This window comes from Bombyx mori, chromosome 20, assembly GCF_030269925.1.
Source record: "Bombyx mori chromosome 20, ASM3026992v2".
Lineage (NCBI taxonomy): Eukaryota > Metazoa > Arthropoda > Insecta > Lepidoptera > Bombycidae > Bombyx > Bombyx mori.
The window spans coordinates 317,741-344,179 of record NC_085126.1 but is presented as its reverse complement, the minus strand read 5'-3'; the positions used below and the strand labels follow the sequence as shown (position 1 = coordinate 344,179).

Here is a 26,439-nt window from a genome sequence, read left to right as displayed (position 1 = left end):
CACCAGCCCGTGCGTACTCAACACGCCTCACCACCAGGAGTTGGCGGGGGGTTAAAACCAATAGACAAAATACAGTAAAACCGTATAAGATCGATGTCGAGGAATTAGTTTTAGGACAATACCTAATAGCACCTCAGCAATCAACAAATTAAAGAGCGGACGGTTAGCATGATATGGACATGTGATGCGTAGAGAGAAGATGCATGTGACTAGGAGATGTATGGAAATGGTAGTGCAAGGTAGAGCGGGAAGAGGTCGACCGAAGAAGATATAGATGGAGTGTGTGAATGACGATATGAGAGAGAGAGAGGAGTGAGTGTTGAGATGACGGCTGAAGGAAGAGAATGGAAGAGAAGAATTAGCTGTAGCGACCCCCACCTAGTGGGATAAGGTGGAGAAAAAGGAGACCTAATAGCGCTTCAGAAATCCTTGAGCATTTAAGGAGAGGCCTCAGTGTCATTAGCATTGTTGGTCTTCATAGAGGACAAGGACTGCTCACCTTTGAGTCGCAGGTAAAGTAATACAGTCAGGGCAGGCATGTACCTATCAGATTGGTTTTAGTTACTGGTGCCGCGTTGATCACATCATATTCTATTAAATGTCACTTTCTTCTAATGGCTAAGAACAGTATGTTGTAAATAACAGAGCTCGGAGGGCACTTACTGGTGGTATACTGGTGGTAGGACCTCTTAAAGGTCCGCGCGGGTAGGTACCACCACCCCGCCTATTTCTGCCGTGAAGCAGTAATGCGTTTCGGTTTGAAGGGTGAGGCAGCCGTTGTAACTATACTTGAGACCTTAGAACTTATATCTCAAGGTGGGTGGCGCATTTACGTTGTAGATGTCTATGGGCTCCAGTAACCACTTAACACCAGGTGGGCTGTGAGCTCGTCCACTCATCTTAGCAATAAATAAATAAAAACAGGCACTTTAAAATTCTTACTGTGCTTAATGTTCAGTTTATTTTTATTGCCTTCATAGGCAGACGAGCATACGGCCCATCTGATAGCGGGTGGTCACTATCGTCCATGCACGTCATCAACGCCAGGAGCACAGCAGTTTTTGCCAACGCAGGGGACTGTCCTCAATATAGGAAATCTCTTTTATTGATAAGAGTGTCCAGTTTATTTTTGCATTCTCGTTATATTTCTATCACCTACTCGCATCAGCCAAACGATCTGCCGATCAGCTCGGATATAGGCAGTTCCGGAGCCCGTACACATCATGACGTCATTGCTCCACTTTGAGACTGAAAGGTCGAAATTTCAATTGGATTGTGTAAATCTCAATCTAGCCCTTCAAACGGTTTCAAAGCATGACCGATTCACAACTTAAATATTGAGTGTTATTTCAATTTACATTCGATTCGTCTAATTCCATCTTATATTTGAATACTAATAGATATTAAAGTAACTATTTAGTAGCGTCAAACCCAAGACTAATAAATTAACATTTTATAAAACAATTAATTAATAATTTTCTGATTGTATGTACTGATTTGTATGAAGTAAATACTTACTGAAGGGCCCTTTTTACAATAATAGTATAATACAACGTGGTGTGACAAATACTAAATAACATCGTGCTCTTTAAACTATGTGCTTAGTGCGAGTTTTTTAACGTTCTCGATCGCGTAAAAGTTAACTAAAATTTGTATGGAGTTGGAACAGCGCCCCTAGCGGCAAACGCAGGTAAACGTACCAACTTCATACAAATTTGAGTGCACACTGCAGTTTAAATGTTTCACATTGAACGTCTCCAAGGCGCGATATCGAAAACAGGACTAAACTCAGAATACCAAAAACTCTGAATCGCGACATCGTTCGGGAATCGTACTCGTACTCCCCGGTATAACTAGATGAGTATTGGTTTAGCTTTGCTTTGCTTGCTGCGGCAATGGTGCGACGATACTGTCAAAAATTATAATAAAAGATTGAAATTATAATAAATGTGTTTTATTTTAATGACCTTATTTCATAACTTTAAGATTGAAACTCACATTATTGCTTGTTTTATGATAGATTGTTCAGGAGCTATGATGATGTAAAACTTACAGGGTAGCTGAGTCACGAGAAGGAGCGCGAATGTTTTTTTCTTTGAAAACAAATATGTTGTACTTTATCTTAGTTAAGTAATTACTGTAGTCCATAGACACGTTAATGACGCCATTTAAAGCCGCATACTAAGACATATCAAATCAAATCAAAAAAGTTTTATTCAACATAAATGAAAGTACATACTTGTTGAACGTCAAAAGAACTACCGCCAATTCACAAGAATTAGCCTCCGTCCTGAGAAGAATTGGCAAGAAACTCAGCGGGCATGTTTTTTTTTTTAAATATTAGATAAAAAAAATTTAATATTAGATTTTTTAAATATTCATTTTTACAATAAGTAATTATAACATAACAATTTTACAATATTGAAATGCCCGGAGCGAGCAACTCATTCCCACTTTGTGCAATCTTCTAGATAATCATTGACTTTATAGTAAGCTTTATTGCACAGATGTTCTTTAATAGTTTTCTTAAACTTATGTATATGTAGGTTCTGAACATCTTGTGGGATTTTGTTGTACAGGCGCACAGACAAACACCCGAATGAATTTCGTATCTTATGTAACCTACTCATCGGCACAACAAGCTTGTGTTTGTTCCTAGTATTTCTATTATGTATGTCCGACATTTTAGGAAACTCTTCAATATGTTTACGAACGTACATCAAATTTTCAAAGATATACTGGGATGACATAGTGAGAACTTTAATTTCTTTAAATACTTCATACTTGAGACTAAACAAAAGAAAATGTGGCATTGTGCTTTCCAAAATTTTTTTTTATTGTATGTTATTTACTTTAGAGAAGTGATTTTTATGAGGCGACCATGGCCAGAGTAAGGTGCCCGTCTATTATAATTGAGTGATGCGACTAGGCGACTAGTCCCATGCTAAATCTTTATAGAAGGTACCATTATTTTAATGTATTTGTGGTATGTATTTAGCACTTGTTCACCTGCGTATGCCGTGATGAAGGAATAACACCAAACTAAAAATAACTGACAAGGACGTGTTAAACTCGCGCCCAATGTAACAGAGTGCGAACTTCCTCCGTTGTAGGTAGCGGCTCCATCGAGTTCCCGGTATTGGTGATGCCCATGAGTGCATGAGCACTCACTCATAGGAGTTCCATTTTCTTGCCTACTATAGAGAAAAGTGAGGTGAAAAAAGGAAAATGGTGAGCGTGCAACTAGGTGCATGTGAAAGAAGTGAAACTTCTTTTGCGGTGTGTAGTATTGTGATTTTCTTCATTTTTCATCCTTAAATCAAATTACTCCTGTAATAGAGAATGCTGTGTATAAGAAAAATTACCTGGTTCGCTTTGTCCTTTCCCTCTCTCCTCGGTCGAGTGGTTCGCGAGACGCTCTATTTTCTCCCTCTCGCTCTTCCTAAATTGTATCTTTTCTCTCTAGTGAATCTGTGCGAGTTAAATTTTACTCTGAACTAAAGAAGTTTCACTTCAAAAACTACGCAAATTACTAGGACCAATGCTATGCATAGGTATACATAGAGATGTCACCAACTCGTATCTCATAATTATACATAGGTATACGTTGAAAACAAAAAACTTGACCCCAAAAATTTTTATATTATTACTATAAAATATGGTATGGTATAGTATATCTCGTTACTGTCTAATGGATAGATGAACAAAAGCAAAAACAAGTGAAGCGAAGTGAAGTGAAACCTTGCCTAAGTAATTCGTTTTATGTGACAAATTATCTTCTTGTTGTAACACTAATCCCAGATTACGTGGGGTTGAATCAACACGTTGAATCACACCTATTATCGACTGTTGCATTACGACCGGCCGCCTGCCCAACTTCAACCCTATCTTGGGTTATATCGACTGCGCGTGTCAGAATGAGGGATTTTTCTCCTTCTTCTTTTGTTTCTTCTTCTTCTTCTTAGTTTTTTTCACTGCATTCGTTTTTGGGTCTATTATTTTTATGGTTCTATGATTTAATTATTATAAATAGTGACAAATTGTCGTCGGCTACTCGCTCCGGAAAAAAAGGTCTTAAGTGGTGTACCGTCTCACAAACCGACAGTTCATTTAAGATCATTTAAGGGTTACAATTTTTGGCCTCGAAGCTTCCGTCGGCCTGGCGTCCTTGAAGTGAGCTGCACGTCTGGTTATAGTGTTGAAATGTAATTTAATTAAATTATAATTTGCGTAATTAATCAATAAAATTATAATTTATGTAATTACTGGTGGTAGGACCTCTTGTGAGTCCGCGCGGGTAGGTACAACCACCCTGCCTATTTCTGTCGTGAAGCAGTAAAATGTTTCGGTTTGAAGGCCGGGGCAGACGTTGTAACCATACTGAGACCTTAGAACTTATACCTCAAGGTGGGTGGCCCATTTACGTTGTAGATGTCTATGGACTCCAGTAACCATTTAACACCGGGTGGGCTGTGAGCTCATCCACCCATCTAAGCAATAAAAAAAATTAAAGTTTTTCGTAATACCATCCCACGTTTTGAATAAAGGCTTTCAACCTTTGGCCAGTGTTGTTGACCACAACACGCTGATAATTATGATTTATAACATACCAGTGAATGTTTAAATTAGAGATGCTTTGAGACTTCAAATGCTGGTGAGGTTCACATTAAGCGAAGGTTTTGCACTTCCATAATTTGCCGTATTTTATCATCTAGGGAGCTTAAGTCTGGCCTGAATGAGTTCGTTTAGTCAGATTAGTGGTACTCAATAGACTTCACGGGCTATTAGCTTGTTGTGGGTCCCTAATAAGCGACTTACAAATTTCTTAGGATTACACAAACTCGGTTTTTTATTTATTTATTTAGACACACCAATAGCAATACACACAAAACATTCAAGCTTAAAATTAACATGTATAAAATTAAGTACTGGTATGTAAGCCAGTTATAGGCATGTAGGTACTGTACATGTTACAGCAATTTTACAAACAGCGGAAAAATAGGCTAAATTTAAATGTTAACACAAGAGTTAACTACTTAACATTCTTTCATCAATTATAAACAAAGGAACTTGGATACTAGTTTGTTTTTGAGACCAGGTTTTCGAACATTCTGTGAATATAGAGTTTTCATAATGTTTGTAAGGAACAATAAACGCCGAAAAACACATATTAGGGCTGAATATGAAGCTCTGTACCAATCTACGAATGTAGAAAAAAAAATGTTTACAATTTTGTTTAGTTGTTTTTTTAAAACTTCTCAAGAACGATAGTCCGTAAACCGCATCCAATACAAACAATTATGGATCGATATTTATTTATGATGCTCGATAGTTGGACGAGGTTATGATCCAATTAATGTTAAGTGGTTACAGGAGTCCATAGCTATTACAAAGCGAAGCGTAAACACAAGTTAGGGAAGCATTTCGTAATTAATTAGTCGGTATAGTTGTATAGCTTGATACAAATACACCTTACTTCTTATCCTGAAGTCACGATGGTTTCAAAATTACATCAAATAAGGATCGATTTTATAACCGGACTGTACGAAAGACTTGACCTCAAGTCCAAAGGTCATGTGGCTTACGTCGTGTCGCTGTTTTCCGATAACTGCTTAACATCAGATAGGCTGAAAGTTTCATGACTCATATAAGCAATAACAAAGTCGTCGTGGCCTAAAGGATAAGACGTCCGGTGCTGGTTCCAATTTTTTTTATGAAATACGTACTTAACAAATATTCTCGATTGACTGTGAATGAAGGAAAGGTGAAAGAATAAGATCGTGTAATAAAAATCAAACCCGCAAAATTATATTTTGCGTAATCACTGGTGGTCACCTCTTGTGAGTCCGCACGGGTGGGTACCATCACCCTGCCTATTTCTGCCGTGAAGCAGTGCCAAATGCGTTTCGGTTTGAAGAGCGTGGCAGCCGTTGTTATAAGTGAGACCTTAGAACTCATGTTTCAAGGTGGGTAGCGGCATTTACGTTGTAGATGTCTATGGGCTCAGTTAACCACTTATGCCGCCGTGGGCTGGTCCACCCATCTAAGCAATTAAAAAACGGCCAGCAGATAACACCAAGAGCAAAATTATGGGCGGCTTTTAATCCAAACCAAGCCATCGCAGGCGTTGTCTATATGGCTTCTGATAATATTGAGAAGGTCTCTAGTTGAAGAGTGGGTTGAACAATGCAATTCTTAAAAAAGGCAAACGTATAAATAACCTTAATTAGAAAATAGATTGAATAGCACCAGAGCGATAGTAGTTGAGCAGTAGTTTACTTGCTTTATAGATATTTGATGTTGCGATCTCCATTCCCAATGTGCATGTAATTAATTTATTTTGATTACAGACCGCTTTATCATTACAAATATCACAGAGAAGTGTCTCATGTCCTCAAATCACATATCATGTACAAATACTATGTAGTATTATGTTTAAGAAACATTAAGATCGTTACAGTTAAGTCAGAGGTCCTTCTGACAATAAAATAATTTCAGAATAGATAGATTCTTAATTCATATATCGGATAAGAGTATTTGACAGATACGTTACTTGAATATAAATTTAGATGAAACAAAATCGATTGATTTATTATATTAAAACCAAAATCACCATAACAAGATCTCCAAGCGACATTTCATGAAATTAAATCTTCCTTTATGTTTTCAGCCGAGTCAGTGCTGGTGCAGCCAATGCAGCTCTCGTCATCACAAGAAAAGTACGGTCTAAATCTCGTGAAGAACCAAAACCCAGAAGATCACATTTTTCAAAAACCTTTTTTAGATAAAACCGCCCATTCCTCAATATCGCCATCCGAACTATTAAACCTAAATCGTAGGGAAATTACTAGCAAGCCCTTGGACCGAGACTATCATGATTATGATGACTACCGACATTCATTACCAAGATGCACAGCTTTCAATTTTGTACGTAATCCTGAAATGCTGACAGTTTCTACAATAAAGGACGCAAACTTAAACTCACCCAGACATGAGCAGTACATCACTGTGAATCGTCCTGTTAAAGATTTAAAAAAGCATTTTAATCCTGAAACCTTCGAAAATAGTGACCCTGAAATTTGTGAAAGAGAACTTCAAGATCTTAGTATATGTGATGACAACGAACCAAGTCATTTAAGTGAAGTTACTGAAAAACTACTGAACCAGAATCGACTAGACATTAATAGCACGACAGACGACGGTCAGCGCAGTAAAGATTTTGCAGTTGAAGATACCAAAGCCCCGACATGCTATTATGAGAACAGAGTTAACAATAAAACTCCGTGTGACAATGACGACATCAAAAAGCGCGAGAAGAGTCCAATTGTAGAACCAAGTAAACCTACTGTTGATTACAGTCGATACAGTATTAAGAACCATATTCTTAATCGTTTTAAAAAGGAATTAATCGCTGCTAAACTGAGTAAACAACAGAATGAGCGTAATGAAATTAGCGAGAAACCGTCTTTACCAGAACAGCCAAACTCTAATGATAAAACAACGGATCTGTCCCATAAATTACTGGAGTCGTATCAAAATCGTTTAAATGAAAAATTAGATAACAGAAATAAAGGCGATATAGAAACAGTTATGGAACTTAATCGATTTGAGAATATATCACCTGATGATGATCTTCAGCCATTCGAAAACAGGATATTAATGACACCCAGATTTAATGATGGCATACCCATGATGAATTATAGTCAAGTTTTCGAACAATACCCTGACAATGATCGTCAGCATTCTATTGATGAGAGAACGACAGCTGAACGGGACGAATATAATGATGATACAATGGCGGAGTACAATAGATTTAATAATTGTTTATCTCTAGCGGACCACGATCAAATTGATCTTCCACTGCGATTTGATAACACAGTTCCTTTAGACCATACCAGATTCAGGAATGAGTTCGCTATGGCCGGGCCGAATCAAAGTAATGAGAATTTATTCAGTGCGGAATATAACAGATTTATGATTGGATATCCTGAAATAGAGCAGCTTCGTTTTAGTAATGAACCATCAACAGGCAAATACAGTACGTTGAAACAAAATACAGAGTCCAAAATATTCAATGACAACAAATCTGCGGATGAATATAGATCCCTGAACAGATACCCAGAGGTGATGCATCAACGTCCAAATACTAAGAAACCTTTTATGTTCACCTCATTATTTGAAAGCAAATACCCTAGAAGTGCTGCTCATATCGATAGATTCTCTGAAATCGAACAGCGTTTGGATAACAAACTAACAATCGCCGAATACAACAGAGCCCAAGAAAATTTTTCTGTTTCCGCACAAACTGTCTGTAGCGAAGAAATATCAGTAACTGACCACGCTCGGTGTATCGACGATATATCAATAACTGATCGTAACAGACTACTCGACGACATGTCTGCAACCGATCGCACTCGGTTCCTCCATAGTATGGAAGCGGCGGATCGTAACAGGCTTATTGAAAATATATCAGTGACAGATCATCATCAATTCAATGACAGGTTAAATGACATAGACCGACGATTTAACAACAATATATCAGTAACAGAACGGAACAGATTAAATTATAACATGAGCCCTGATCACATTAGCTTCGTTGATCGATCTCCCGAATATCAGCGCTGCAGCCCAGTGAGTCATATCGGAGACAGCTCGAGGACATCTGAGAATCAAGATCGGTACCTTGATGGAACACCTGACACTCCAATTAGTTATCCAGATAGTATTTCTCTAACAGATTTTAATCAATTTGTGAGTAGGTTTCCTAGTGCTCATCACCAAAAACCTAATCTATCAATTGAAGATCAAGAAAGACTGAGAGAACCATATTTTGCTGAATATCTTAGATTTAAAGATAAAATATCTGTGATAAACAGGACCAATAAAGATAACTTTAAAGACAAGGTACATTTGGTTGATGAGGATAAGTTAGAATCTAACAGATTGATTGAGAAAGTTTCTATGAATACAATACAGGAGCAAAATGGACTTGATAATAAAAGGAATACTGCGTCTATATCAAAGGAAAGTCTATTAGACAACAGTATATCAATGCCATCCGTAATAGGATTTAAACGTTATGTTACTGATGAAAAACTAACACCGTCTTTAGTAGAACGAAGTCGATTAAGTGAAGAAATAGTACCTATCGTATCTATTCCAAACCATGTTCCAAACAATGAAAAAATATCTCTGCCATCTATACCCGAATTCGGCCGTTTGGTAATCGATGAAAATCCTATACAATCTATAGAAGAAAAAAGTCTATTCAATGAAGATAAGGCTATACTATCGAAGTCGGATCACGTTCCAACCAATGACAAAAAGCTTCCATCTACAGAAAAATCGGGTTGTTTCTACACCGATGAAAAGACAAAAGGGTCGCTAGGACAGCAAATTCAATTAAATGAAAACAAATCAATTGTATCAATGGCGGATCATGTTTGGAAAAACGAAAAAAAAATTACGCCATCAAAGTTAAATTCTGATCGTTTTATTATCAATGAAAAAGCAACTAAGCTCTTGGATGAGAATTATGAAGCTACACCAGATAACAAGTTAAATGAAAAAGTGCCAATGGAACCAATACAGTCTCATAGTGGGATTAATGACAAAATGTTATCATCTATGATGGAGCATAATTTATCAATTGACAAAATCCCACCAGTTTTTTCGGCAGAGTATAATCGGCTAAAGAATAAAATGCCATCTGTTGAAATAAGGTTAGATGATCAACCCATTATAGTATCTAAACCCGAAAATGACGGGTCAGATGGCAAATTGCCTACTCTATCTACAGTATTTAATGAAATTATTGACAAAATGCCAATGAGACCCATGGCGGAAGAAAAGAGAGTAGAGGAAAATTTGACGAAAGCTACTTGCAAAACGCCTGTGCTAGTTAAGTCAGATTTCAATCCAGTGCATACAAAAATAGCCGTGCCACCGTCATTTACAAATGACATTCAGCAATTAAAAGACAAAAAAAAACTGCTAACCAAACCAGTAGTGTTTCAAAACTTAACTGAGAGAGTGTCCTCATCTACAATTGAAGGCAATCAATGGAACGATAGAATTCCTTTGGGATCAACGGTTGACTTAAAGCACAAATCGCTTGATATAGCGCCTATAACATTGGTGGCGGAACAGAGGCCATTGGACGGCGAAGTACCGAAAAGTGAACATAAAATTAATAATGATAGCATGATACCTGCGGCATCTAGTCTGGAGCGTGAGGTGAAATCACCAGTAGAACAGATTGAATTAGGTGACAAAATACCCAAAACATCAATAGCAGAATACACCAGATTCCATAATGAAAAACCGATACCATCTCCGCAGAAGTCAAATGATAAGACATGTAGGACACCACCTATCCAACTTGATCAATTAAACTATAAATTTTCGCTAGAAAAAAACAGAACAAACGATAAGCCTGAAAATGATCGGTTATTTGACAGCTTACTAAAGACTGGACAAGAAGAATTCGACAAGAATTTATCCTTGGCGGATCCTAGCGGATCCCATTCCAGAAATCCGATACCATCTCCACAGAAATCAAATGACAAAACATGCACGGCATCACCTATTCAGCGTGATCGGTTAAACCATGAATTTTCGATAGAAAAAAACCGATCAAACGATAAGTCTGAAAATGATCGGTTATTTGACAGCTTACTGAAGACTGATCAAGAAGAATTCGACAAGAATTTATTATTGGCGGAATATAATAAATTTAAAGAAAAATCTATGCCAGACAACAGCCAATTGATAAATAAATTTTCTTTAGTATCTATCGCCGATCAGGATGGATTTAATAAAACTAGATATGACAAAAAAGAAAATAATATATCTAAATTTGAACAAGGCACGAATAATATTGGAACAGAATATAGTCGTAAGAATGATAATACAACAATAGTGGAAGAAACAAAAAATGATAAGAGTCAGACTCGATCTCATGAAAAAATTATTGTAATTGATCTTTCACGATACCACGATCAAAGTACAATGGAAGAAACTAAATTTAACTGCAAAGCATCTGCAGAAAATCGTATTATACCAATTGTTACTATTAACATTCCCAAGGAAGAACGCGAAAGGTTTAATGAAGCTATAGCATATGCAAAGCGTGAAACGCTTAATGATGCAACCAGTCTACCCGAAAAAAATCAAGATTGCAGTAATGGATTGCCAAACAATGCAGATGTAAAGATAACGTCTATCACGAACCAAAGTAAAGCAGACGATAACAATCCTTCATCAAAACAAACCGAACATAATGAAATTAAGCCCAGAAAATTCAATCCCAAAACAAAATACCAAAAAACATCTGAAACTGAAAGTTCCTCACATACTGAAATATTAAAGCCAGTTACTGAAGTATACAATATTGAAACATCTATACCAGAAAAGAACAGTGTGAATTACCATATGCCTTTACTTGATGATGAGTTAATACTTGAAAAGAAAATTGAAAGTGATAACAAAAGAAATGTAGACCTGCTCAAAAAAAATAAAGATTCATTGACACGAGATAGCTGTCAAACTATAAAGCTTAACGAGAGCATGTCTGTCAATGACAGTCTATTAGATGACCTTGTCTCTGATTATAAACAAGAATCCAAATTAACTATTACCTCAGTAACACAAGGCTCAGGAGCAATTATCACAATACCGTCAAAGAATGATTTCAATAAAAAAATAAAGGACCAGTGCAGTCAAACTGACACTAAGGACAACGTCTTATTGAGTAAGCTTCCATTTCCTTTTAATCACGCATTTAACAAAGCGGACTCGTCACCTAGAATAGAAATAAAAAGCAACGTAGTCATAAGACCCGCTAGTGAATGTGAAAATAAAACATCAATTCATCCAGTTACAAAATCTAATAATAGTATCAGCACTCTTATCAATGCCGCTGAAGCTATAAGTAAAATTGAACACCAGTTTAAATCTCCGGAACCGAAAAAAGACTCAGAGTTAAAAAAAAAGCCGTACGCATCTGGCAATTCAGATAATAAATTGAGCATTTCTAATAAGGCACAAAAAAACGAATATCCCAAAGATTCAATAGTTTCTACTGACAATAATCAGAATCCAAAGATATTGCGAAAGAATCCTCAAGTTGTATTACAAAGAACGAATTTGGATCAAAAAACCGTATCAAGTAAATCTCGAAAGTTGTTGCAAAAGAATGAAAAAATTGAAGAAGATAATGTAACTGCAAGTAGTCTTTCGTCTAACGAGATCGCATCAAAGCGAACTCATCAAGAAAGTTGCGATGTAAATGACTTCGAAAGCTTGATAACGGAAAACCAAATTTATGAAGACAAAATAGTTGTGAAGGAAAAAACACAAGATACGTCACAAGAGGACGACTTGAAAAAGGTCAGAGTTACGATAACACAGAAGCAAACGAAATTAATCGATAAACCTACTGTTCCTATAACTAAGATTGGCGAAAAACACTCACAGAAAAAGAATGCACAAAAATTTGTTCCCAATAAAATACCAGATAAAATTGTAAAACGTAGAATAGCAGAAATAATTGCAAATATCAAAGAAAGTCAAAGAAAAGCCAAAGAACAATATGCACAAAGAAAAGCTGCTGAAAAAGCAATGCAAGACAAAATTAGTAAGGAAGCTGAAAAGTTCAAAAAACCTTATGATAAAAATACAAAAAACAAAAAAACTGAAAAACTGGTACAAACTAAAGCGACTGAAACGACTACGCAGAAAGGAACTGAAAGAAAGGCTCTAGATAAAGTGTGCGATAAAGTTGTTCAAAATAAATTAATAAACACACTTACACAGAATAAAGTCGTTGAAAATTATTCTCATTTCAACAATACTGAAAATTTTTTACAAAATCAATTTACATCGAACTCTGAACAGATGGTTCCTAAAAATCATATAGAAATTAAAATAGTCGATAGATCAAAAGGTGAAGTTAGTAAAACTCCTATCACATCTACTGATGGTTCGATACGTAAAATAACAATAGAAATACCAGCACCAGATAACGTTGAACAACAGCCAATAGTCGGTGATAAATCACTACAAATGCTTATCGAAAAATCAGTACAGAATAAAAGCGATATAGTAGGGACCACGGTGCAAAGTGTGCCCATGATCGAGATAACTCCACATACAGTTGAAGAGCAACCATTTCCTACCGACGTTCTAGAAATCGGACCTTTGAATCGAACTTTTATCGACGTTCCTCCACAATCTAACGTAGTGGTACAACCGAACTTTGTATATCTAAGCAACTTACCGTACCCAAATGTTATGATGTTCCCGAATCCTAACTTAGGTCCAAGCAATGCCTTACCGAATCACAATATTTACCACTATGGCCAAACCGAGCCCATGCCTGAATATCATCTAATACCCCAACCACCAGATCCTCAACTAGAATATTATAATTTACCACAAGCACAATCTTTGAATGCACCGAAAGAAATACAACTTATTACTCCAAACGGAAACGTCATACAAACTGTAACGGCAAATAAAGACTTGATGCTCCCAACTAACCAAAACTTTGCAATTAATCCTCAAATGTACTATGAAGTAGATGCTGAGGGTAATTTAACTCCACTTGGGAATTTAGGCTACAATCCGTTGATACCAGAATGTGATCCAGTCGTGGATCAGAATAAAAACGAAGATGTAGTCACGGTTTGTCCACCAGATGCTAATATACCAACAAAAATCGTTAAGGCGAATGTAAAAGCCATGGCACCTAAAGTAAATGATGAAGTGAGCACTCTAGATTTATACGAAAAGCGCAGAAGAATAAAAAGAATCAAATATTTAAGTAACAGACCAACGAAAGTTCTTTCGAAGAAATCTAAATCAAAAAGAGTTTATGACAACCCCAAGTACATTATAACGCCTAGTAAAGTGAGTGAAGAGGTATATAAGGAGTATTTAAGTAAAATTAACGAAAAAGACGGAAGCAGCAGTGATAGTGATGATGATGAGGCTCAGCTGAAACAATACCTCGAAATAATCAGTAAATATGCAATTAGGGATGAGAATTTTACAGATAAAACGAAATATATGTCCGGATTGAAATTGATGACAAAAGAGGCTTATCAAGGTAATTAAAATTTGAACAAAAGTTTTATTATTTAAATAAGGAGCTATTTAAGGAACCACAATCACGCTTTTTAACCGACTTCAAAAGAGAAGGTTATCAATTCGGAGAAAAAAAAAACAACTAAGTATACCTACTTTAAATTACTTTCAGAAAAACAATCAGAAACCCGAAGAAAGTCTCCAAGATTCAGTACCGTGGCCTCAGCTAACATCACTAATGGTAAAGACGATCGCTTCCCACATGCACGTCGCGATACAGATACCTCACCTCCGGCCTCTGAACAGCACCTTAAAGACAATCTTGTCGGCACAGACAATTCAATATTGCAACACAAAAAGAGTTTCTTATCACTGCTGAATTTAGGACAGGCCACTGAGAAATATAAAAAAGGTAAGTGCTTGTAGCATAGATCAATGGGGTTCAGTCGGTAGTTGTGTTGACGTCCTGTTACATACGCCCCTCGATAATAACGCAATATAAATAATAATGCAGACTAAGGCATTCTTGAACGCATCGTTTTTATATAAAGACGATTTACTGCTAAAGTGTGACAGAACAGATTTGTCTTGAGTAGCGGAAACACACTTCGTTTGTACTATTTCTTTTAAGCTACTAAAGTGATTAAAGAAACCTATATAACGAAAATACATATCAGAGCTTGTAGCCGAGTAGGTACCTATAGACCAGTCTTTCCCAAAGTGGGCGATAACGCCCCCTTGTGGGCGCTACAGGCCTTAAGGGGGGCGGTAAGAGACCCAGACAAAAAAAACGGGGGCGTTGGGTAGAGGCTTGGGAGGCGATTTGTAATTTCACCTAGGAGAACTCTTAGACACCGACTGAGCTCTGGTTATAGTGATTTTTAAGTAGGTGAAAAAATGGGAGCGTTACAAAATAATTAATCCCAAAGTGGGCAGTAGACAAAATAAGTTTGGGAATCCCTGCTATAGACGAATACGCCGTCACAAATTATTGATTGTAATTGCCCAAAAGAACAGTCCTTGTTAAATTTGTCACTATGTTTAGTATTTAAAATAATATCACTTATTAGGCTACGAAAGAACATGGCAAGAGAATGACAAGAAAAGGAAGCGAAGACACGACCCCGACGACGACGGCCCCGGTGCACACAAACCAAAAGAGCCCAAAGTCAACATGCACTTCGATACTAATAACCATTTACAACTACTCTCGCAAATTAAAATATTTGTTAACGAAAACAATAATCTCATCAAGAAGCGAATAGACGCCACTGCAGATGAGGAAGAAGACGAAAGCATAAAAGTCCTAGCCGACAAAAATTTTTCAGAACTAAGTCGTCTATCCAAGATGGCCAATAGAAGCGTTAAACTCTTCACGGGACAGGACACGAAAAAGAGAGACTTGACCCCCGGCTTTGACAGCGAGAACATTGAAAAATCAGCAGAAACCGTCGAGAGGAAATTCATAGAATTAAAAATACCGAATTGGGCGACAAACGTGCCATTGTCAGATGTCAGCAGTGAGCCGCTCCACGCGCTGTCATCGCCAGCCAGTGACGTGTCTGCAGGCCTGCCACCTGCGCGGGAGGCTCCTGCCAGGAGGCCGGTGCGTCAGGTGCGGGACGCAGCCTGCCAAGCCACACCGTTGACTTGGCCAGGATTCGAGAGTTTCAAAAGAGGCTTCCAGTTGTTCGATGCAGGTAATTATAATACTTACAAGCCGCGCCAATAAAGAAACAAATCTAAAATGGCGGCGGCGATCATGCGCTCTCACTCTAAACTATTGCTGTCTTTAGACGGAAACGGTGCGTACTGCATGCAAAAAAAATATCAGTTCTGACTTTGTTGTTGAGTTCGAGTTTTTTCACTTTCGACTTGTGCGACTTAGACGACTGGCAGTAAAAGTGTCTGCGCAAGTTGCATCTCAAATGAGACACCTCCCCCTCTGCCAGGGCATAAAGTAAAGTACATTCTCATTTGTTTTTTTATATTTTTTTACAATAAGCAACTTTTTCTTTCTATCTTTCTTTTTATTTGTTGACCCTATTATCTGTCAGTGCAGGTACATAGACGCCATTTTCGATTCGTTTCTTTATTGGCGCGGCATATACTTGTTCTGTAACGTGCTGCTTTCGTTTTGAAATCTAGCTTACACTACAGTGTGCTTAGTGCGAGTTTCTTAGCGTTCTCGATAGCGTAAAAGTTCAGCCAATTTTGTATGCATTTGTAACAGCGCCCCTAGCGGCAAACGTACGCAAACGGACCCATTCCATACAAATATGAGCTAACCTATATAGGTATATGCTAACGAGAACATTAAAAAACTCGCACTAAGCACACATATATCAAACTATGACTAGCGTCCCGGTTATCTGTCGCTTATCTAATTGAGTCTTGAATGAAATTCATTGAATTTTAATGTATTTCCAGGCCGTCGCAAGGAAATGGTCCTACTGCATCGTCTGAACACCGGTCTCAGAGTAGAAGGAGCTCGGATCACTCGACTGGCCTCCCACGAGTCGGATAGGGCCAAAGCATTATTAGCCGAGCGAGAGCACTTGGCTGCAGAAGAACGTATCATAAGGAAATCATTGCACAAACTGTGTCGAGCCGTGGAAACAATTCGGCGAGCCCCGGTTCAGTGATTTAACACTTCAATGGTTGTATTTCCACACAGTGTTCGGCTTCAAAGCGACAAAATGACAAATATGTACTAAAGCAATAAAAGTTAGGTAGGACGTCTTTTACAAAAAACATTTACAGGATTTTTAGGTGTTAAATCAATGTCTTAGGATAATAAGTATTCTTAATGTGTATGTTTTTTAGTTTGTGTCAATTATTTGTACAAATATCATTCGGAATTCAATTATAGTTTAAGTTATTCATAAACGGAAAGCAATTAGTTTTAAGCCTACTTGTTAATTTACAATGAAAAAAATCCGGCCTTTTTTACAAAGTTTTACTATATATAATATATATAATGTACTTTTATTATACTAAATTATATTCCTCATCGAATAGATAGTATGTATAATACCAATGAATGTAGAAAAACAGGCAGGGAATATTTTAAAGTAGATAAAAATTACTAGTCTTAAAAAAATTGGTTTTGTAATATTAGATGTATATAGATGAGCCTGAAGTTTAATATTGATGTAGTAATGTAGATTAACTTTTGACTAATGCCTTGGTTTCGCCTTGTGTTGAAGTGCTCGCCCCGCGGCGATGGCTGTTTCCGAGAGCGACCTATGAGCAGTAAGTTCGTTTAGGCGGAGTCATTAAAAATGGTCACCGGTGCTTCCGTTACTGCGATGGTTCTGAATGTTCGGACTGCCGTAATGTGATAAGTCGTCTCATCATTATCCTGCCCTTCTCCCAGTCACCTGGTGTCGGCGCAACATGTTTTCTCCTTCCATACTCCTCTATCATATACCATTTCTTCGCTCACTCCCCTCTTACACATAACGTCATTCACGCAATCCATCCATTTCTTCTTAGATCTACCTCTTCCTCTATATCCTTCCACATTCATAGTTAGCATTCTCTTACCAACCTCATTTTCATTTCGTCTCATCACATACCATCCCAAACGCGCAGTTCTCAGCTTCTCTGTCACAGGTGCCACTTTCAGACTTCCTCTAACATATTCATTCCGTATTCTATCCATTCTCGTTACTCTACACATCCATCGCAACATTCGCATCTCTGCTGCATGCAATCGCCGTCTGATAAGTCGTCTCTGAAAACATTTTTCCTGTTAGTCTTGCGAGGTCGCTTAGTCTGTGCGATTGTTTCTTACGAACAGCCGGTCCGATATAGCGACAACGGGACCCCACTAATGGAGTTAGCTCCTGTCGATCAGACAAGAATTGTGTAATAGAAAATTGTGCTTATAGAAAGGATATCTGTTAGAGCCAAACCAAACATAATAGACACTGAAATAAATTTATGTAATCACATCCTTTATGCTTTGTGATTTATTGAAGCAATTTAAGCCTTAGAATATAAGTTGGAAGAAATTCGCATATCGCAACGTTTGAAATTCGATGTCCCTGATATCCTCTGTCTTCCGTTCATTAAATGAATAAACTGAGTCATTACTAGTCATTAGCTCGGCTCCACACGCGGTGCCGTACTTATTGAGAAAACCCTTTTGTTTACACAACATCATCTTACCTGGTAGGTACATTGGGAATGATATTAATAAGACTTGCTAATAAGACCAATATCGAAAATTTAATTTCATTGTTTATTTTTATGTGCACAGTAACTGTTTTCGCAAAATATTACTACTAAGGCCTCAGGAGTGACATACGTAGGCCCCAAAACCATGTCCCGTGCATTATCTTTTAAGTATTACGCGGATATCTTTTTGCTGTGAAAGTAAGAAGGAGTACGTTACGAATAAACATAGAACAAATAAAAGACTAAGATCTGCATGCACTACGGGAGACCAAATACGAAGTTAGGTTTGTCTCGTCAGTGGCCGAAAGCTTTTTTGGTCGCTAAGTCACTGTAAGGACCCTAGTAAATTTGAAACACAATTTCTTAAACATTATAATAGCAGGCTCAGTATCGCTATACAATGACATAGGTTAGTCCCTATATCGTATCTTAGTATTCTGTGGGTACTTAGTATTTTCATAAATGGTGGTTTAACATAAATAAGAAATGCGAGATTAAATCGTAAAACTATTTTTAATTATATAGGTACTTATATCAGATTGCCATGATAACCCCCGACAATTGCCTAATTTTATTCTGGTTTCGCCCTTAAATTGCTGTAACAACGAAATTCAATTACAATTTATCTTAAGGTAAGAAGACTTATGGTATCAATTGCGTTTCATTTAACGTTTCCTAGCTCTAGAAATAACACAAGACTGGTAAAACCACATGAAAGAAGCGCTTTAAGTATTTTGAGGTCTTCGAAGGTATAACCCTGAGCTGTGGTTACAACAGATAAGTACATATTTGTTGTCAACGGCTTTATTCGTGTAGTATGTATACAAAGTGACATTGTCGGATATTATTATTGTTATAACATATTCTATTCTACCGATTTCTACCTAATGCAATACAGCTTCAGAGCCATACAGCCACCTCCATCTAGCGATCACTGATGCAAGCTTTTAAAAATAAAACGTGACTTTAAAGAAATCTCAGAGCGTCTAAAGGATAACTTACCCAACACTTACTGAGCGTAATACGACACCGCAATAATTAGTTCCCAGCCTCAGTTCTGATTATTTATTCATCGATTCCCGTTGAGGTCTGACCTGTATGTATTGTTCCCGGCGTATCTTCTGATTACGTACCCAATCTATCCGTCACTGTTCACGGAACTGCGCTCTATCGCAAAAGACATTTTATTAAAGTATTCAAAATATAATGTGTTTACTAAATTATTGATCGATCCTTACTGGGAATCGAACCCGGAAACCATAGTTTTTATTGCTTAGACAGTCGGACAAGCTCACCGCCCACCTGGTGACAAGTGGTTAATGGAGCCCATAGACGTCTACAACGTAAACGCCGCCACCCACCTTGAGACATGAGTGGTAAGGTCTCATTTTTTACAGTACAAAGGTGGACCTTCAAACCGAAACGCATTACTGCTTCACGGCAGAAATATTCGGAGTGGTAGTACCTAACCGTGCGGACTCACAAGACTTCCTACCATTCCGATAGAGGCACCCGTCACGTGCGGACGTACTCATCGTCCACTCGATCGCCCGGTCTTTGTTCGCCCGGCTTTTGTTAGCCCGGCCATTGTTCGCGCGGCCTGTGTTTGTGGTACATCTGCCGACTAAGTGCTCTTTCTGGAAGTTTTTATTTGTTTTGTTTCCTTTTGTTGTTTCTGTGTTCGTGGTACATCTGCCGACAAAGTGGTTTCCTGCAAGTATTTATTTGTTTTGTTTCTTTTCGTAATTTCTGTTTTGTTGTGCTTTCTCTTTGTCCTGTAGTAATCGCGCCGCATTGCCACCTGTGTTCAATAGAACCGCTCAGGTCCGAGAAGTTGGGGCCTCGCCGCAAGGCGAGTGTTTTCAAGACCCGGGGCCGCCCCACCTGGGTACTCAGCGATCATGGACGCTGTATTCGCGGAATTCCTCCGACTTCGCCACCCACAGCTCGCCTCGGAGTTTTTGGCCTTCAAGGCCAATCACACTGCGAGCCCTCTCGAGGACTCCGCCGCGCTCGCTGCTCCTGCGTCGCCTGTACCTGCGTGCAGAGCTTCTGCATTGAGCACCGCAGCCTCTGTCGTGCCTGCCGCTCCCGTGTCGCCTATATTGGCGAGAAAAGCTGCTGCGTCGTCCGCCGTGACCATCGTTTCAGCTGAGCGATCATCCGCGGCCTCCGTCGCGCCCTCTAAAACACCTACACTTGCTCGTAGGTCGCCTGCACCCGCCTCCTCGTGCTCCGACTCTGACTCGGACATGGAGGTCGACCTCGCCCCCGCCTCATCGACGGATGGATTCACCTTGGTACAGAAGGGTAAGAAGCGTGCCGCGGAGTCTCGAGCTCCCGCGGCCGCTAAAATTAGCAAAGCCGTGAACGCGTCGCGCCCCCGCCCTCAGACTCCCGTTGCGCCCCCAGCCCGTGCCACTCCGTCGCCGCGTCCGGTGGCACAAAATAAAACCCAGACCCCTCCCCCGGTTATCCTTCAGGAGAAGGCAGCTTGGGATCGAGTTTGCCTGGCCCTTAAGGCCAAAAATATAAATTTCACGAATGCCCGTAACCTCGCGAACGGCATTCAAATTAAGGTTCAAACACCCGACGACCATAGGGCCCTCTCTCCTTACCTCCGTAAGGAGCGTATAAGTTTCCATACGTATACGCTCCAGGAGGAGCGCGAACTCCGCGTTGTAATACGCGGAATCCCTAAAGAGTTAGATGTAGAGCTCGTAAAAGCCGACCTGTTAGAACAAGGCCTACCAGTGAATTCTGTGCACCGTATGCACACCGGTCGCGGTAGGGAGCCATATAATATGGTTCTAGTCGCTCTCCAGCCTACCCCCGAGGGTAAGAAAATCTTTAACACACAGACCGTCTGTAGGCTCTCTGGTATCGCTGTCGAAGCCCCCCATAAAAAAGGCACTCCTAGCCAGTGCCATAACTGTCAATTGTACGGGCACTCTTCCCGTAACTGTCACGCGCGCCCCCGATGTGTTAAGTGTTTGGGCGATCACGCCACGGCCCTCTGCGCTCGCGACCAAAAAACCGCGACGGAACCGCCTAGCTGCGTCCTGTGTCGAACACAGGGTCACCCCGCGAATTACCGTGGTTGCCCCCGAGCCCCTAAAATAAATCGCCGCGTCGCCCGCCAAAACCGCCTCCGAGCTTCCGGCCCAGACATCAAAGCCTCGGCACCCTCTGCGTCGCAGGCTAAGCCAGCGTTCGTTCCGGCGGCGGTGCCCAGTGTCTCGGCCTGGGCAAAACCGCTGCCGTACACGAACACGGCTACAACTCCCTCCTCCGCGATTCGTCCCGCCCCCGCGACTCGTCCCTCTCCCGCGACTTGCCCTCCGACCGCGTCCGACAATCTCGCTTTAGCGATCGACTTCTTTCAGTCGATCAACTTTGAGCGCGTTAACGCTTTGGGCGACGCCATTCGCGCTGCCTCCACTGCACAACACTTTATCGCCGTTGTGCAGGAATACGCCGACGTATACGCGTCATTAAATACGTACGTCCTCCCCTCACTCCGCCGGTAATCAATGGCGTATATAAGTAGAATAAAGCCCCTATCCGTAACGATAGGATTTTTTAACGCTTACGGTCTCGCAAATCAACGTGATCAGGTTTCTGACTTTTTGCGTGACCACCAAATTGATATCTTTTTAGTGCAGGAGACCCTACTTAAGCCCGCGCGCCGTGACCCTAAAATCGCGAACTATAACATGGTCAGGAACGACAGGCTCTCTGCTCGTGGTGGTGGTACCGTCATTTACTATAGAAGAGCCCTGCATTGCGTCCCGCTCGATCCTCCCGCGCTCGCTAATATCGAAGCATCAGTGTGCCGAATCTCACTGACGGGACACGCGCCGATCGTTATCGCGTCCGTTTATCTTCCACCGGATAAGATCGTTCTAAGCAGTGATATCGAGGCGCTGCTCGGTATGGGGAGCTCTGTCATTCTGGCGGGCGACCTAAATTGTAAACACATCAGGTGGAACTCGCACACCACAACCCCGAATGGCAGGCGGCTTGACGCGTTAGTCGATGATCTCGCCTTCGACATCGTCGCTCCGCTAACCCCGACTCACTACCCGCTAAATATCGCGCATCGCCCGGATATACTCGACATAGCGTTATTAAAAAACGTAACTCTGCGCTTACACTCGATCGAAGTAGTTTCAGAGTTAGATTCAGACCACCGTCCCGTCGTTATGAAGCTCGGTCGCGCTCCCGATTCCGTTCCCGTCACGAGGACTGTGGTGGATTGGCACACGCTGGGCATCAGCCTGGCTGAATCTGATCCACCATCGCTTCCGTTTAGTCCGGACTCTATCCCGTCTCCTCAGGATACCGCTGAAGCCATAGACATCGTAACGTCACACATCACCTCGACATTAGATAGGTCATCGAAGCAAGTTGTAGCGGAGGACTTCCTTCACCGCTTCAAATTGCCCGACGATATTAGGGAACTCCTTAGAGCTAAGAACGCCTCGATCCGTGCGTACGATAGGTATCCTACCGCGGAAAATCGTATTCGAATGCGTGCCCTACAACGCGACGTAAAGTCTCGCATCACCGAAGTCCGAGATGCCAGATGGTCTGATTTCTTAGAAGGACTCGCGTCCTCTCAAAGGTCTTACTACCGCTTAGCTCGTACTCTCAAATCGGATACGGTAGTAACTATGCCCCCCCTCGTAGGCCCCTCAGGCCGACTCGCGGCGTTCGATGATGACGAAAAAGCAGAGCTGCTGGCCGATACATTGCAAACCCAGTGCACGCCCAGCACTCAATCCGTGGACCCTGTTCATGTAGAATTAGTAGACAGTGAGGTAGAACGCAGAGCCTCCTTGCCACCCTCTGATGCGTTACCACCCGTCACCCCGATGGAAGTTAAAGACTTGATCAAAGACCTACGTCCTCGCAAGGCTCCCGGTTCCGACGGTATATCCAACCGCGTTATTAAACTTCTACCCGTCCAACTCATCGTGATGTTGGCATCTATTTTCAATGCCGCTATGGCGAACTGTATCTTTCCCGCGGTGTGGAAAGAAGCGGACGTTATCGGCATACATAAACCCGGTAAACCAAAAAATCATCCGACGAGCTACCGCCCGATTAGCCTCCTCATGTCTCTAGGCAAACTGTATGAGCGTCTGCTCTACAAACGCCTCAGAGACTTCGTCTCATCCAAGGGCATTCTCATCGATGAACAATTCGGATTCCGTACAAATCACTCATGCGTTCAACAGGTGCACCGCCTCACGGAGCACATTCTTGTGGGGCTTAATCGACCAAAACCGTTATACACGGGAGCTCTCTTCTTCGACGTCGCAAAAGCCTTCGACAAAGTCTGGCACAATGGTTTGATTTTCAAACTATTCAACATGGGCGTGCCGGATAGTCTCGTGCTCATCATACGGGACTTCTTGTGGAACCGCTCTTTTCGATATCGAGTCGAGGGAACCCGCTCCTCCCCACGACCTCTCACAGCTGGAGTCCCGCAAGGCTCTGTCCTCTCACCCCTCCTATTTAGCTTATTCGTCAACGATATTCCCCGGTCGCCGCCGACCCATTTAGCTTTATTCGCCGACGACACGACTGTTTACTATTCTAGTAGAAATAAGTCCCTAATCGCGAAGAAGCTTCAGAGCGCAGCCCTAGCCCTAGGACAGTGGTTCCGAAAATGGCGCATAGACATCAACCCAGCGAAAAGTACTGCGGTGCTATTTCAGAGGGGAAGCTCCACACGGATTTCCTCCCGGATTAGGAGGAGGAATCTCACACCCCCGATTACTCTCTTTAGACAACCCATACCCTGGGCCAGGAAGGTCAAGTACCTGGGCGTTACCCTGGATGCATCGATGACATTCCGCCCGCATATAAAATCAGTCCGTGACCGTGCCGCGTTTATTCTCGGTAGACTCTACCCCATGATCTGTAAGCGGAGTAAAATGTCCCTTCGGAACAAGGTGACACTTTACAAAACTTGCATAAGGCCCGTCATGACTTACGCGAGTGTGGTGTTCGCTCACGCGGCCCGCACACACATAGACACCCTCCAATCCCTACAATCCCGCTTTTGCAGGTTAGCTGTCGGGGCTCCGTGGTTCGTGAGGAACGTTGACCTACACGACGACCTGGGCCTCGAATCAATTCGGAAATACATGAAGTCAGCGTCGGAACGATACTTCGATAAGGCTATGCGTCATGATAATCGCCTTATCGTTGCCGCCGCTGACTACTCCCCGAATCCTGATCATGCAGGAGCCAGTCACCGTCGACGCCCTAGACACGTCCTTACGGATCCATCAGATCCAATAACCTTTGCATTAGATGCCTTCAGCTCTAATACTAGGGGCAGGCTTAGGGACCCCGGTAACCGTACTCGTCGAACTCGACAAAGAGGTCGACGTGCAACCTAACCCATGCATCAGCCCGCTGAGTTTCTCGCCGGATCTTCTCAGCGGGTCGCGATTCCGATCCGGTAGTAGATTCATTCGCGAAACAATTGCTCTTGAGTTGTTAGGTCTCCTTCGGAGGCGCTCGGGCAGTTGTTAGCAAATCCCACCCCTCTTGGCTGAGCCTTTGCTCGCCCACCTGTCCTGGTGAAACTGGAAAGGCCTTCGGGCCACCAGTAAACTTTCAATCACAAAAAAAAAAAAAAAAAAAAAAAAAACTTCCTACCACCAGTATTTACGCAAATCATAATTTTGACGAGTTTGCTTTTTGTTACTGTTTTGTGGCAGAATTTTGCAGGATGGTGGTTCTTAGCCGTGCATGGCTCCAATTATGTTCTACAATCAGTAAACACCGCTTGGCGATCGCAGTATGCTGGGTTCGGACTTAAAAATGCTGCTGTCCACTGTCTATTGAATCTGTTAGTCGCCTTTTTTTATTGATCTTGTAGGTAGACGCCCACCTAATGGTGAGTGGCTGCCATCGCCCAGGGACCGTGCCAACATGCTGTCTGCTACCTATCGTTAAGTGAGTCGACTATTATCAAAGGTGGCAATCTGTGCATTTGGACAAAAAATTTTTATTGATATGTCAATACAGATTGATTTGAATATAATCGTCTCCTTCAAAGAATACGGTTCAAAACCTGCATTAAATAAAGGTTAATAGTTAACCTGTTATTTATCTAAGATGTCGTTCCGAAGAGTTTTGTGACTGCCAATGGAATACAAAGTCAATAATTCGTTTTTCTGATTTACCAATCACTGTTCAAAAGTCAGATTGCCGGCTTTGATAATAGTCGACTCAAGTACTCTCCATAAGCCTTTTACGATATCCACGAAAATGTATTGGGATATGCTGTTCTCTACACACAATGACAAAGACATTAATCACAAACCAGTCATTAATCTTAATCAATTTTAATAATTAAGTGACGCTTTTTCTATGACTAGTATATTGTATATGTGAACGGACGTGGACTAACAGAAATGTTGTTGTTGTATGTAAAGTAAAGTCGGAAGTTTTTGTACGAAGGAAACGAACAGGGATAAAGGAAGGATAAATTAAAGACTTGAAGTCGTTACTGTGTTGTTTATTTAATTAAATTATTATTTTAAATGTAAATAGCTTTAATAACGACTAATGTTTTATATCGATGTAATGTAATGTACCTATATGTTCGAATGATAATAAAATAAATTCGTATGAAATATTTTGTTGTAGTTTCTCTTAAAAAAAATAAATTAAATTCTCGGTGATAATTCAAATTGTTGTATTACTGTTTGCGGAACACTAAACAGCGGCTCGAAGAAGAGACAGATTTGGTGGTCACTGCTGTCCGTGGACATCAACCGCGGCCACATCTCAGACACTGTCTATTCGCCTGGGACGTTCACGAATTACTTTTCAAGTTGAAATTTGTTATACTGGCGCTATGACAATAATAAACACGAAATTGAATCGTGGAAGTAGTTTTGTAAGTTTACGACAAAGGGAAGATCTTCCACCGAGCTGGTGATATTGCTCGGGAGTCCGACTGTCCTCATGTTATTGTACGGAAATTGTATATTTGCAAGCTTGGAAATGTTGTACTTAAGCAAATATGCTGCGTTGTATGAGGGCTACCCGCGACAGTTTCAATCACGTATACGCCTCGCACTTTCCGAAGGAGTATAAGCTAACCGAAGCGGATGATGAGCAAATAAGTAGTCAATG

The 26,439-nt window shown here is 40.7% G+C and overlaps 1 protein-coding gene across 1 annotated transcript; it reads left to right on the top strand.

Moving 5' to 3' along the window:
• Positions 1 to 11,313: 11,313 nt before the first annotated feature.
• LOC101741809 (uncharacterized) lies at positions 11,314 to 18,047 on the top strand. Its single transcript, XM_021348476.3, has 4 exons — positions 11,314 to 14,110; positions 14,261 to 14,500; positions 15,159 to 15,788; positions 16,519 to 18,047. Exons 1-4 carry the CDS (start codon positions 11,434 to 11,436, stop codon positions 16,731 to 16,733), a joined length of 3,762 nt encoding a protein of 1,253 aa, XP_021204151.2. The 5' UTR covers positions 11,314 to 11,433; the 3' UTR covers positions 16,734 to 18,047.
• The last annotated feature ends 8,392 nt before the right edge of the window (positions 18,048 to 26,439 follow it).